Source organism: Erinaceus europaeus, chromosome 16 (genome assembly GCF_950295315.1).
Source record: "Erinaceus europaeus chromosome 16, mEriEur2.1, whole genome shotgun sequence".
NCBI lineage: Eukaryota > Metazoa > Chordata > Mammalia > Eulipotyphla > Erinaceidae > Erinaceus > Erinaceus europaeus.
In genome coordinates, this window is record NC_080177.1 from 69096220 (window position 1) to 69110996 (window position 14777).

General features: G+C 53.8%; 1 protein-coding gene across 1 annotated transcript in view; it reads left to right on the plus strand.

The window, feature by feature from the left end:
* The window catches only part of LOC103128269 (myosin-7), a 28616-nt gene extending 18106 nt beyond the window's left edge, over nt 1-10510 (plus strand). Inside the window, exons 27-39 of the mRNA XM_060175312.1 lie at nt 542-668; nt 825-943; nt 2919-3115; nt 3651-3834; nt 3948-4113; nt 4206-4330; nt 5383-5691; nt 5920-6123; nt 6217-6342; nt 6516-6791; nt 8823-8918; nt 9042-9176; nt 10375-10510. Of these exons, the coding sequence (XP_060031295.1) occupies nt 542-668; nt 825-943; nt 2919-3115; nt 3651-3834; nt 3948-4113; nt 4206-4330; nt 5383-5691; nt 5920-6123; nt 6217-6342; nt 6516-6791; nt 8823-8918; nt 9042-9176; nt 10375-10392 (2082 nt within the window). The 3' untranslated portion in view covers nt 10393-10510. The remainder of the gene's footprint in view (nt 1-541; nt 669-824; nt 944-2918; nt 3116-3650; nt 3835-3947; nt 4114-4205; nt 4331-5382; nt 5692-5919; nt 6124-6216; nt 6343-6515; nt 6792-8822; nt 8919-9041; nt 9177-10374) is intronic.
* The last annotated feature ends 4267 nt before the right edge of the window (nt 10511-14777 follow it).

The following is a 14777-nucleotide window of genomic DNA, read 5'->3' on the forward strand; positions in this document are numbered from 1 at the left end:
TCTCTCTCTCTCTCTTTCTCTCTCTCTTCTTCACTATGCCCTCCTTCATTCTGTCTCTATAAAAAAACAAAATGCATATTTCTTGTGACCTAGGAGGATCCACAGTGGATAAAGTATTGGACTCTCAAGCATGAGGTCCTGAGTTCAGTCCCCTGCAGCACATGTACCAGTGTGATGTCTAGTTCTTTCTCTCTCCTCCTATCTTTCTCATAAATAAACAAAATCTATAATATATATATACATATATAGTTTGTGTCCTTTTTAAAAATTAAAAAGAAAGAAGAGAGAGACACAGGAAGAGACACCACAGCATATGAGCTTCCTCTGGTGTCATAGCACCTCCCAGGTGGTGCTGGGGCACCATCCTGAGTCACATGCATGACAATGCATGCCCCCTCTCACACTGAGCAATCCCTCTGGCCTCATTGTCTTATCCTCACTTCCCTCCCATACCTCCCTCTTACCTTCTTCTTTAAGTGGGCCCCACACACCCCTTCCAGTGTGCCCTGCAGCCACTGTGTGACCCTCCTTCCGCTCACAGGCTAACATGGAGAAGATGTGCCGGACCCTGGAAGACCAGATGAACGAGCACCGCAGCAAGGCTGAGGAGGCCCAGCGTTGTCTCAATGAGCTCAGCAGCCAGCGAGCCAAACTGCAGACTGAGAACGGTCAGCTTAGAGCCGGGCTGTGTGGGCCCCAACCCCGTCTACCCTGATGCCCCGAGGCCCCTGCCTTGGGTGGACACATGCACTGGTCACACACCTCCACTGAGAATGGGTATGGGGCCTGGGGAGGGCAGTGAACCACCCACTTTGCCTTTCCAGGGGAGCTGTCACGACAGTTAGATGAGAAGGAAGCGCTGATCTCACAGCTGACCCGGGGCAAGCTCACCTACACACAGCAGACAGAGGACCTGAGGCGGCAGCTGGAGGAGGAGGTGAAGGTGAGGCCTCCATGTAAGGAGCCGACTGGCTGACTCAACCTCCATGCCAGTCCTTCTCTGGTTCACCCTCAGCATCTACCAATGCCTGGCACATAGTCAGCACTCAAGAAATCTTTGTGGCTTAAATGAATGGCAAATGAATGAGTCCCTCAATTCCCTTTGTACAAACATTTTCTTTTTGTGGAATTGGAGATGGTATAAGGGCTGGAGCATTGGGCATAAGAACATGAGGGGTCCTGAGTTCCAGCTGCCATTGCTGGGGTGGTGGGAGGGGGTCAGAGGAAGCAGGTAGAGAAGATGACATAAACTAGACAGGCCTGGTAGCCTTCGCTGGTGCAGGGGTAAATGCCAGCGCTGCTCAGGAGGGTCCTGGGAGCACAGGCAATCTGAAAACTAGAAAAAGACACGAAGCCAGAGCTTATTCCCAGTGTTTTGCAGGGCTTGCCAAAAGGGAGAGATGGTGACTTTTTTTTAAGCCCAGAGTTCACATCCTAGTCATTTCTTAGAGGTTGGTGGCCTCAGGGACATGCCCTCTGACCCTTGTCTCCTCCTCACCCAGGGGCTGATAGCACAGCGCGGGTGCAGGGCAGGGTGAGGCATGGAGCACTTAGAAAGCTGTTCAGTGCCCTCTTTGCTCCCAGGGGTTGTCCAGGTCCACTGGGGATTTAAAGGTTGAGAAGGTTTGGGGAAAGATGTTGAAATTAGGCTGAGGGGGTCAGGCGATGGCATATCTAGTAGAACACTTATTATAATGTGCAAGGACCGTGGTTCAAGGCCCCCAGTCCCTACCTGCAAAGGGGAAGCTTCACAAAGGGGAAGCAATGTTGCAGGTGTCTCTCGTTCTCCTCCCTACCTCTCCTCTTTCCCTCTTTTCATCTCTATACAAAATAAATAAAAATAAAATAAAATAAGAAATTAGGGAGGCCCACTGGTTAATTTCACACATTCCAGGGCACAAGGACCCGGGTTCAAGCCCCTGGGCCCCAGCTTCAGGGGGAAAGCTTCATGAGAGGTGAAACAGGGCTGTAGGTATCTGTCTCTCTCCCTATCTCCCCCTCCCCTCTCAATTTCTCTCTGTCTCTCCAATAATAAGTAAATAAACACACACACACACACACACACACACACAGAGAAATTAGGTTGAGGTAGGGACCCAGAGAGATATCTCACTTGGTAGAATGCATGCCTTGCCATAAAGGCAGGCTGAGAGGACAGGCAGTGGTGCACCTGGTTAAGTGCACACATTACAGTGTGCAAGAACCCAGGTTCAAGTCCCTGCTCCCAACCTGCAGGAGAAAAGATTCACAAGTGGTAAAGCAGGGCTGCGGGTGTCTCTCTCTGTCTCTTTCACTTTCTACCTCCCACTCCCCTTTCAATTTCTCTCTGTCTCTAGTAAATAAATAAATTTTTTAAATATTTATTTATTCCCTTTTGTTGCCCTTGTTGCTTTTATTGTTGTAGTTATTATTACTGTTGTTTTGATATCATTGTTGTTGGATAGGACAGAGAGAAATGGAGAGAGAAGGGGAAGATAGAGAAGGGGAAAGAAAGATAGACACCTGTAAATCTGCTTCACCACCTGTGAAGTGACCCCCCTGCAGGTGGGGAGCCGAGGGCTCAAACTGGGATCCTTAGGCCAGTCCTTGCGCTTTGCGCCACCTGCGCTTAACCCACTGCGCTACTGCCCAACTCCCAAATAAAATATTTATAAAAAAATGAATGCAGGCCTGATTCCAGGCCCAGCACCACACAGGAGATGCAATATCATCAAGGGAAACTCCAATGCTGTGGTCTTTCTTTTCCAAGCTGTCTTGTCTTGGAATGAAAAAGTGGCCCAGAGCTGTGACACTGCACATGTGCTAGGCCCCCAGCTGAGGGGTGGAAGGGTAAAGGAATTGGGGTGAGGTAAGGGGCAAGAAGCAAGTTGCCTCGGGGAGAAAGTCAAGCCCTGCTCCCCACGGCCCTCTGTCCACAGGCAAAGAACGCGCTGGCCCACGCGCTGCAGTCAGCCCGCCACGACTGCGACCTGCTGCGGGAGCAGTATGAGGAGGAGACGGAGGCCAAGGCAGAGCTGCAGCGCGTCCTGTCCAAGGCCAACTCTGAGGTGGCCCAGTGGAGGACCAAGTATGAGACGGACGCCATCCAGAGGACTGAGGAGCTGGAGGAGGCCAAGTGAGTCTTGGCAGCCAGCTCTGGCGGGGCCCCTCGCAGGCGGGACACAGCCCCCGGGTCCACAGCAGATGTGGACTTTCAGCGGACTGTGAGGACACAGGCAGCCCCTGCCCGGCCCACTCCTTCTCCTCTCAGAGAAGCTTTTTGCTCGCGTTATGTTTCTCATCCGAATATAAGACGAACAAAAGGTTTGTCTGAGGGTAGAGTACTCCCACTTGGGCCAGGTGCTGAGGCAGGAGAGGAGGGACTGCAGGGATTATTCATCCTCCGTGTGTGCAGTCTAAAGGCTGCCAGGACTCAGGTGGATGCCTCCAGGAGGCCCCCCTGGGTGCTTCTGGTCTTCCTATCTGCCCCCATCTTACACTGTCCACGTGCTGCTGATCAGGTCCCTGGGGCCTGGCTTAGGGTTTTTCTTTGTCAACATGTCTTGAGTTTTCCAGAAGCATTATTCCAGAAGTTCCCCATTGCTTCCATGAGTTTTAACGCACACCCTCTTCCCTCACCACCTCTCTTCCCCTCAAACCTCCTCGGTCAGGAAGAAGCTGGCCCAGCGGCTGCAGGATGCTGAGGAGGCCGTGGAGGCCGTCAATGCCAAATGCTCCTCCCTGGAGAAGACCAAGCACCGGCTGCAGAACGAGATCGAGGACCTCATGGTGGATGTGGAGCGCTCCAACGCAGCCGCTGCCGCCCTGGACAAGAAGCAGAGGAACTTTGACAAGGTGGGCTGGGCGCCGGGCAGCTGGGACAGGGCCACAGCAGACCGGGGATGCCCTCCTTGGGGGTCCTGGAGAGGGGCCGGGCTGGGGCTGCACACTGAGCCCGGTCCTCACAGATCCTGGCCGAGTGGAAGCAGAAGTACGAGGAGGCCCAGTCGGAGCTGGAGTCCTCCCAGAAGGAGGCGCGTTCGCTCAGCACCGAGCTCTTCAAGCTCAAGAACGCCTACGAGGAGTCCCTGGAGCACCTGGAGACCTTCAAGCGGGAGAACAAGAACCTGCAGGGTGTGCTGGGGCCCCTGGGCAGGAGGTATTGGGGGGAGAGGGAATAAGGGCAGGAGGATTTGAGTTCTGAGTGCCTGGTGCCTGCCCCACAGAGGAGATCTCGGACCTGACGGAGCAGCTGGGTTCCAGTGGAAAGAACTTCCACGAGCTGGAGAAGGTGCGCAAGCAGCTGGAGGTGGAGAAGCTGGAGCTGCAGTCGGCGCTGGAAGAAGCTGAGGTGTGTGCATGGGGGGCAGGTGTGTGACTTCTGTTCCTCTCCTGTCTGGTTAGTTTTCTGATTCACCTTCAGTGTGTAACACAGTGCACAAGGTTGCCACTGGAGAAGTCTGTATGAAGTGACTGAACAGAATAAGGCCCTTCATTCCCTAAAAAAAAAAAAAAAAAAACTGGGCTAGGGAGACAGCATAATGGTTATGCAAAATAACTTTCTTGCCTCAGACACCAAATGTCCCAGGTTCAATCCCCAGCACCACCATCAGCCAGAGCTGAGCACTGCTTTGTTAAAAAAAAAATGATGATGAAAATAATAAAATAGATTTTAAAAAAATAAAAAGGAAAATACTTTCCACTGTGGCCCGGGAGGTGGCGCAGGGGCTGGAGCACTGGGCTCAGAAACATGGCTCCCAATTGGATCCTCAGCACTGCATGTACCAGAAGGATGCTCTGGTCTCCTCTGTCTCCGTCTTTGTCTATTGTTCATAAATAAATATTTTTTAACAATAAAAACTAAAATATATATAATTTTTCCTGTTCTACTTCAAGATTTTCTGTTTCAGTTGCCCTCCCTCCTCCCACCTCGGCCTCCCTCTCTGGGCTTCCTCCTATTCTGTGCCTGGTCGCTTGTCTCCTTGGCAACACTTTTCTGCTCATTTTTCTCTTTGTCTTCACAGCTTGTTCTCCTCTGTGAGGGCTGGAGTCGCTTTGTCTTGGGCCTATTTGTTAATAGCTTTTACCTTCTCCTTTATTCTTCTTCCTATGCTTCTTTCTCTTTCTCTCTCTTTTATTTTTTTTACCAGAGCACTGCTCAACTTTGGCTTACAGTGATGGGGGATGTTGAACCTGGGACCTTGCAGCCTCAGGCATGACAGTCTCTTTCCATAACCATTATGTTATTAACCACCTCTCTCCAGCCCTGTCCTCCTGTTTCTTGGATGAGCCACCCCCTTCACTCACCAAGCACACAGTATGTCCCCAGCTAATGAGCAAAGCCCTGTGTTCTGCATCCTCACTGAGCTCAGACTCTCAATGCCCACCCCCCCACACTCCCAGGCCTCCCTAGAGCACGAGGAGGGCAAGATCCTGCGGGCACAGCTGGAGTTCAACCAGGTCAAGGCCGAGATCGAGCGCAAGCTGGCCGAGAAGGACGAGGAGATGGAGCAGGCCAAGCGCAACCACCTGCGGGTGGTGGAGTCTCTGCAGACGTCGCTGGACTCGGAGACGCGCAGCCGCAACGAGGCCCTGCGGGTGAAGAAGAAGATGGAGGGAGACCTCAACGAGATGGAGATCCAGCTCAGCCAGGCCAACCGCATGGCCTCCGAGGCCCAGAAGCAGCTCAAGACCCTTCAGAGCCTGCTGAAGGTACGTGGACACTCAGGAATTCACCTCAGGTGTACACAGGACCGGCCTCCAAGTGGCCAGCCAGGGAGCGGTAGCCACTGCAGCTCTATGGCCCTCATGCTCAGAGTCACCAGACACCACAGGCCCCTCCCAAGCCACCTTGTGGGGTCCCCACCTGCCTTTGTCCACTGTGGCCTCCTTTCTGCAGTTTGTGCAGCCCCCCTTCCTCCTTGTCCTTCTGACCCGCAGGACACCCAGATCCAGCTGGATGACGCGGCCCACGCCAACGATGACCTGAAGGAGAACATCGCCATCGTGGAGCGCCGCAACACCCTGCTGCAGGCGGAGCTGGAGGAGCTGCGGGCCGTGGTGGAGCAGACAGAGCGGTCCCGCAAGCTGGCCGAGCAGGAGCTGATCGAGACCAGTGAGCGGGTGCAGCTGCTGCACTCCCAGGTGAGGGGCCGTGGGCATTTCTGGAGAGAAGAGCAGCAGAGGTCCAGGAGCCCTTCACAGACGCTCAGTCCTTCCTTCTGCCCCAACCCTCAGAACACCAGCCTCATCAACCAGAAGAAGAAGATGGAGCTGGACCTGACGCAGCTGCAGTCTGAAGTGGAGGAGGCGGTGCAGGAGTGCAGGAACGCCGAGGAGAAGGCCAAGAAGGCCATCACAGATGTGAGTGGGGGCCCGTCACGGCGTCTCCCCCGAGGACACCAGCCTGGGCTCTGGGGACCAGCCAGACACCTGAGCCCTCACACCCAGCTGGCTCTGCAGAGTGCAGGAGGGAGGGCCTCAGGGAGCTGAGGCCTGGGCCACGCTCTTTACCCCTCCACCCCCACCATGCGCAGGCCGCCATGATGGCAGAGGAGCTGAAGAAGGAGCAGGACACCAGCGCCCACCTGGAGCGCATGAAGAAGAACATGGAGCAGACCATCAAGGACCTGCAGCACCGGCTGGACGAGGCTGAGCAGATCGCCCTCAAGGGCGGCAAGAAGCAGCTGCAGAAGCTGGAGGCGCGGGTGCGGGAGCTGGAGAACGAGCTGGAGGCCGAGCAGAAGCGCAACGTGGAGTCGGTCAAGGGCATGAGGAAGAGTGAGCGGAGGATCAAGGAGCTGACCTACCAGGTGGGTGCGGGTGGCTGTGTCAGGGGGAGGCTGTCTGCCCCCGGGCCTGGCACCCAGGTGACGGCCTCCCTGGAGGAGCGCCATGCTTTCTGGTGGCCTCAGCCAGGGTGAGAGGAAGAGAACAGCTTGTGACCGCCGTCCTGTGTCCTGAGTGTCCCCAGCTCTGAGGTCGGCATCCGAGTCTCCTGACCTGTTCCTGTCAGCTTCACCCTCGGCCTGTCCACACTCACAGCCCTGATAAGGCTCAGGTGGCACAGATTACTGGAAAACAAACCCGAAGCGAAGCTCTGGCTGGTGCCCTTGCCACTGCAACACACCAAAGCCTTGACTCAAATTTGGAACTATTTAGCTCTCCTGGCAGATGAGGCCTTAGTTTTCTAGGGTGTTTTCTCTCATCAGACTCAGAGTTTGTCTCTGTTCCAATCCAGAAGGCTCCCATCCCTCGATGTGTACTTACTTGTCCATAATCTACATCAAGGTGAAGACATTCCTGGGGCCAGGTGGTGACACACCTAGTTAAGTGCACACATTGTAGTGTGCAGAGACTAGGCTTCAAGCCCCCGGTCCCCACCTGCATGAGGAAAGCTTTGTGAGTGGAGAAGCAGTGTAGCAGGTATCTTTCTGTCTCTCTCCCTCTATCTCTCCCTTCCTCTCCATTTCTAGATGTCTCTATTAAATAAATAAAGATAATATTTTTAAAAATTTAAAGAGTTAAAAAAAATAGTTGATGACATTTCCCAGCAACCTGAGAGATTCAGTCAGATTTACAGTCCCAAAGTTACTGCCAGCACAGGCTGGTTCTAGAACAAGAATGTGTTCTGGAAGCAGGTCCAGGACTTCCAAGGACCTCCCCCCTAGAGCACTGTACACACTATTGTTGTTTTTGTGCACAGCTTTAGGAATCTCTTCAGCTCTCCAAACCGTTTGCTGATACAAATCTTTTTTTTTTTCCCTTTGCATAGGATAGAGAGAAATCGAGAGAGGAGGGGAGACAGAGAGAGGGGGAGAGAAAGATAGACACCTGCAGACCTGCTTCACCGCCTGTGAAGCGACTCCCCTGCAGGTGGGAAGCTGGGGGCTTGAACCGAGATCCTTACGCCGGTCCTTGCACTTTGCACCACATGCACTTAACCCACCGCCCGACTCCCAATAAAAATCTTTTAAAAATCTACACCTCATGTCAGGGAGAGAACACTGTGACAGCCATCAGCCTTGCACATTCAAGGCCCTAGTGGTTCCAGGCTCAATCCCCTGAGCTGCCTTAAGTCAGAGCTGAGCAGTCCTCTAGTCTCTCTCTCTCTCTCTCTCTCATACATACATACATAAATCTTTTTTTAAAAAAACAGAGATGTTGGGGTGGCAGATCAGCCCACTTGAATAAGGTGCTGTTTGCCTTATGCACAGTCCAGATTTGAGCCCAGCCCCTACCAAATTGAAAGAAGCTTTCTTCAGTGCTATGGCATCTCTCTTTCTTTGTCTCTATATCTCTAAAAAAGATAAAAATAGTTATGCACACACGAAGCAAAGCACAAGGACCGTCTTAGGATCCTGGTTCAAGTCCCGGCTCCCCACCTGCAGGGGGGTTGCTTCACAAGCTGTGAAGCAGGTCTGCAGGTATCTCTTTCTCTCCCCTTCTCTGTATTCCCCTCCTCTCTTGATTTCTCTCTGTCATACCCAACAACACCTACAGCAATGACAACAACAGTAATAAATAGTGGCAACTATGAACAACAAGGGCAACAAAAGGGGGATAAAAAGGCCTCCAGGAGCAGCAGATTCTCAGTGCAGGGACCCAAGCCCCAGCAACAACCCTGGAGGCAAAATAAATAAAAAGATAAAAATAAACAAACAATAATAAATATATTTACACCTTTGTGGAGGGCAAGAAATTATAAAAAGTACTCAAGTATTTGGTGAAGAACAGAAAGTGGTTCAGGAGATTACATTCAAGGTAAAGACAAACGTGGGGAGGGGGCTGCTTCCTATGACTGTGCCATCTCCACTCTTGACCACTCACCACCCTCCCCCCAGACGGAGGAGGACAGGAAGAACCTGGTGCGACTGCAGGACCTGGTGGACAAGCTGCAGCTGAAGGTCAAGGCCTACAAGCGCCAGGCCGAGGAGGCGGTGAGTGGCCTCACTGGGGGGAGAGTCTAGGTGGAGGTGGGGATATAATTCAAGTCCTGCGGGAGAGAGGAAGAGGCTGAGGCCCACCAGGGTCACTCACAAACACACATCCCGACCCTGCAGGAGGAGCAGGCCAACACCAACCTGTCCAAGTTCCGCAAGGTGCAGCATGAACTGGACGAGGCAGAGGAGCGCGCAGACATCGCGGAGTCCCAGGTCAACAAGCTGCGGGCCAAGAGCCGCGACATCGGCACCAAGGTGGGTCCCCCCGCCCCCGCCAGCCGCAGCCTTGCTGGTCACTCCTGTGAGATCAGTTGCCCCTGAAACAGAGCCCTTCACATCAGGGCTACCTCTCTCTTCATGCACCGCCCCCCCAAAGCTCCAGACAACAAGGCAGCTTCGCCCTCTGTGATGTCTAACTTTCTTCCAATGACTGTGTGAGTCCCAGCTCATGCCAGCCTCCCTTGGATGGAGGCTCTAGGGTGGCCAGAAACTCTAGAAGGTTCCAATTTGTACAGACTCAATTTATATCTTTCCCTCCCCGCCCCCATTTTTGTTATCCTTGTTGTTGATATTATTGTTGTTGTTATTGTTGCTATTGCTGTTGTTGAATAGGACAGAGAGAAATTGAGAGAGGCGGGGAAGACAGAGAGGAGAGAGAAAGATAGACACCTGCAGACCTGCTTCACCACCTATGAAGCAAGTCCCTTGCAGGTGGGGAGCTGGGGGTTTGAACCGGTATCTTTATGCCGGTCCTCGTGATTCGCGCCATGTGTGCTTAACCCACTGTGCCACTGCCCAGCCCCCCTATTTTTTAAAAAAAATTTCCCTTTATTGAGAGCCCTATATCTTTTTTTAAAAGATTTTATTTATTTATTCATGAGAAAGATAGGAGGAGAGAGAGAACCAGACATCACTCTGGTACATGTGCTGCCGGGGATTAAACTCAGAACCTCACGCTTGAGAGTCCGATGCTTTATCCACTGCACCACCTCCCAGACCACTATCTTTTTTTAGAGAGAAACAGAAATTCAGAAAGAAGAGAGAGACAGACAAGTGTAGAGAAACACCTGTAGCATTGGTTGACCACTCATGAAGCTTCCCCCCAGGGACTGGGGTTTGAACTCGAGTCCCCGTGCACAGTAGCATATGTGCTTTGCCTCCACCCAGCCCCTCAATCTATATCCTTATTCTCCCCCATCTCTTGGTCTCTGCTTCTCTTCCACATGGGACCAGCTACACACAACCTTGTACCTTGGTTCTCCAGTGGGCTTCACAGACCTCCCTCTCCCCAGAACTTGACCTCTGCACCCTTCCCAAATCATCTTTCCTATTGCCAGGAGTCTCCCCAGGCCACACAGAGGCCCTGCACCCCACTGGGTACCCTAACTCCCCCTTTTCTGTGCCTAGCACCTGCCCCTCTGGAACTCACCTAGCCTCTGTTTCCTTTCCAAAGGGCCTGAATGAGGAGTAGCTTCGCCACCTCTTCTGGACCTGCTGGGCCCTGAGGGTGCCAACCAGCCCCTAGACCCAAACCCTACATAGTCCCTCTCTGGGAGGATGCAGAATAAAGCAATTTTCCTTCACACCAAGATATTGCCTCTGGACTCTTTTTCACTGCCTGCCAGTCATAGGGAGATGGGGACAAGTGGCCAGGGACAGGGGATGGGGCTGGGTGTGTGTGTGGAGGGAGACTGCACAAGGGTGAGGCAGCTCCAAACACCAGGCCCAGTAGGCCTCCCTGGGGTGTGAGAGCCTGAGCTCTTCCCCTGCAGCACCGGCTGGGAGCTCCTTCCTACCCTACCCTCCTCCTGGCAGGTGACTTCTGTCCCCCACTATTCCCTGAAACACCCAGGGTTGACTCTTAGAGATTAGGGGAATCTTTTTTTCCTCCAGGGTTATCTCTGGGGCTCATTGCTAGCACTATGAATCCATTGCTCCCGGCAGCCAATTTTTTCCATTTTTACCAGATAAAACAGAAATTGAGAGAGGAAGGGGAAGACAGAGAGGGAAAGAGAAAGATGGACACCCGCAGACCTACTTCACCATTTGTGAAGCATCCCCTCTGCAGGTGGAGAGCCAGGGGCTCAACCAGGCTTAGTACTATGGGCACTTAACTGGGTAGGCCACCCCCCAGCTTCCAGGGAATCCTTAAGGTTGGCAGATGTGTGAACCTGTACCCCAGTTCTGACCCACACTGAACCCATACTCCTTATTGTGAGCTGTCCCTTCTGGCCCTCTGAGTCGGGGCCCACTTGGGCAGGGATGTCAAAACCCCAAAGCCCTGATCTGAGACCCATGTATGTCTGAGGGGCACCCACTGCCCTTGAGGACAAGCTGCTACTGCCTCCCACTCACCTCTGGAGGGTGATAACCCCTTCTCAACGAGCAGGACTATTTCTTGCCAGTCTCCTTGGCATGTGTGTGTATGGGTGGGTGGCTGGAGCGGGGTGGGGGGATCCTTCTCTGGTCCTCTGGTCCCTCCTGGCCAGGTCTTGCTGAAAGATGAGTTCCTTAAGTCCATTTATGGCAGGTTCTCTCAAGGGGAGGCAGAAAGGTGGGAGACAGGGGAAGCACATGTGACCAGGGAGGGGAAGCTAGGGGGCAGGTCATTAGGGGGCTGGGAGGTGAAGAAAGGAACAAGACTCGCCTCCCCCCCCCCCCCCCCCCCCCCGCAAACAAGCCAGCTCATCTCCCCCTCCCCCAGCCTCTGTTGTCTTTGCCTCATCTGGGACATCACATCTTGGGGTCCAAAGATTGGTGAGGTCACAGGACAGCTGTCCTCCTGCTGGAAATACTGGCTAAGCCCTGGGCTGAACCCACCACCACCCCGCACTGTCCCCACACACAGACCACCAACCACTTTGCTCTGAGTGCCACTTGCTGCCCCTGGAGCAGAGCAGAAGGGGAGGACAGAGAGGGGGAACAAAAGACCTGAACAAAGTGGCACTGGGGTGAGGAGAAGGCGGGTTGGGGGTACTGGGTGGTGACAAAGGATAAAGAAATGGGGGAAAGGGCAGGGAAATCAACAAAGCGAAAGATACAGGAAGTGGGGCTGGATGGTGGTACACCCACCCAGTAGAGCACACACACATTGCCATACACAGGGACCTGGGTTCAAGCCTCCAGTCCCCACTTGCAGGGGGAAGCTTCACAAGCAGTAGAGTAGTGCTGTGGGCATCTTTTTCTGTGTGTGTGTGTGTGTGTGTGTGTGTGTTTCTCTCTCCCTCTCTTTTTGTCTCTATCAGAAAATGAAAGAAAAAGGGGAAAACATTACCTCTGGGAGCTATGGAGTCATTGTACAAGCACTGAGCCCCAGCAATAACCTTGGTGGAAAAAATAATAGATAGATGATAGATAGATAGATAGATAGATAGATAGATAGATAGATAGATAGATAGACAGACAGACAGCAGCTGGGAAAATGAATCACCTGAGTATCATACTTTTACACCTGTGGCTCCTGGTTCCATCTCTGGTGCTAGATGTACCAGAATGATGCTCTACTCATTCCCTTTCTCTCTCTCTCTCTTTCCCCCTTCTGTCTCATGTGAAAATTTCTCCCATATAATGAACAAAGTAAATCATTTTAAAAATTTTATTTATTTATTTTCCCTTTTGTTGCCCTTGTTTTATTATTGTTGTTATTGATGTCTTCATTGTTGGATAGGACAGAGAGATATGGAGAGAGGAGGAGAAGACAGAGAGGGGGAGAGAAAGATAGACACCTGCAGACCTGCTTCACCGCTTGTGAAGTGACTCCTCTGCAGGTGGGGAGCCAGGGCCTCGAACCGGGATCCTTGAGACGATCCTTGTGCTTCATGCTACGTGCGCTTAATCCGCTGCGCTACCACCTGACTCCCAGTAAATCATTTTTTTAAAGATTCGGGAGAGCTCTGTAGTCCCTCACCCTCCCTTCCTCTTCATCACCCCCATCCCAATCTCCTGCCTGGAGAACAGTGAGGAGAGACGTTGAGGGGGACACATCGGAAAGGGAGGTGCTGACCAGTGCAGTAAATGCAGGGCGTGAAGACAGACACAGAGCCAGTGCAGGAGAGGAGACAGGGGGTGAGCCTGAGAGGGGGACACAGGGAGAGCTGAGGGGGTGATGCTAGGCAAATTGCAGACTCCCAGGTCACCTTTCCATCGGGACAAGCAGGATAGCTGATCCCAGAGATTAGTGGAGGAGGAAGCCCGGGCGGGCGAGGCGTGCAGGCCAGACAGTCAGGCAGAGGGGGCCAGGCTTCCAGAGGACAGACAGGCGTGCAGGCATTTGGGACCTGGGGTGGGCAGAGGTCCCAGGCAAGGGGACAGGGAGGTCAGACCCAGGGACAGAGGGGCTGGGAGCTCAGCATGAAAGTGGCCTGGTGTGGGTGGAGGATGCTGGGCTCTGGGTCCCCTCTCTGCAGCAGGAGTCTCTGTGGTATCATCTTTGCATGGCCTCCAGCAGAGTGAGGAGCTGCTTGGGGGGCAGCCGAGGGACTGTGGGGAGCCAGTGGCTGTGAGTGGCATGGAAGGGAGGGCACCTGGAGAGGAAGAGAAGACCACACCAGAACAGACAGGGGCAGAGCTCTGGAACCATGTCAACCCCTGCCTGCTCCTCTCTCCACCCCCACCCCCACCCCTCACTCTTGTGGGAACACAAGGTTCCCTGGGGATGGAGCCTTGTCTTTGTCACCTGGGTCTGACCCTGCCTGATCTGGTGTTCTCAGCCTCTTATCATGTCCCAGGGCAGCAGGAAGGAGGCAGTGACGCACAGGACGGAGGCTAACCAGAGCTCAGCTGGAGCCCTGGGTGACCTACAGCAGGGGACAGGCTGCATCCCCTGGGGGTGATGGACGGGCCTGTGCACCTGCAGGCTATGGGGCCCTGTGGATAGGTGTGGGTCCCTCCAAGGACAGTGGGTGCAGCGTAGAGGCTGTATCCCCAATGATAATGATGCCTAGACAGTAGGGGGCTTTCAGGAGCTGGGGGGGGGGGGTCTGAGGGGGGTGCCAAAGGGAGTGCTCCCCCATCCCCGGAGCTGACCTCTGTCTGTCCTCCCCACCTCCACATTCTGGAGCTATACTGACAGGCACAGCCAGGGAAGGTGCTCCCCCAGGTGTGAGGGTGCTGGAGAGATGGGGGTATAGTATAGGTGGGGTGGAGGTAGGCAGGGTGGGGTGGGGTGCGGTTGGTTTTGTTTCCTGCACACAATATCTACTTAGTCACAACAGGCATGGCTGCTGAAGGCCCAATACCTAGAGCTTCTGAGAGTGGGGGGCGAAGGGGGAGCAGGGGAGGGCAGGGGCACACCCTAGAAGGGCTGTGAGTCTGGACCCAGGAAGGAGGGAAAGAGTTCTACCTGGGGAGGAGGCACAAGCTGTGGAGCCTGCACCCATGCAGAACACAGGGCCCAGCTGGTGTAAATCCTCAATCCTGTGGGCGCCCCAGCCAGCCTCACAGCACCTGACCCCTTTGGCTACCCAGTAGGGCAGAAGGGAGCACCCCCCAACCCCCAGCCCTCCTCCCTCAGCCCCCCAGGATTAACACCTCCAGCCACCCCCACCAGCTCTGTGGCACGGAGCCTAGGAGGACAGAGGGAAGGCAGGAGTCTACATATGCAAATAAGCGTGTATCTCCGTGAGCAAGCAGGAAAGCCTGCAGGAGCAGGTGTGCCTGTGTGTAACCTGCAAGCTTATGATAAGAGCGGGCCTGCAAGGGCTCTGGGGCAATGGTATGCAGCCAAGTCTTGAGATCTGAGGGGGGGGATGGAGGGGGGGACGTATACTTTCAAACTAGCACAGCCGGAGTTCCCAATACCTGCCTGACAAGGACAAGGACACCAGGAGTGGCATTTGTGCAGGGAAAAGGCAGCCC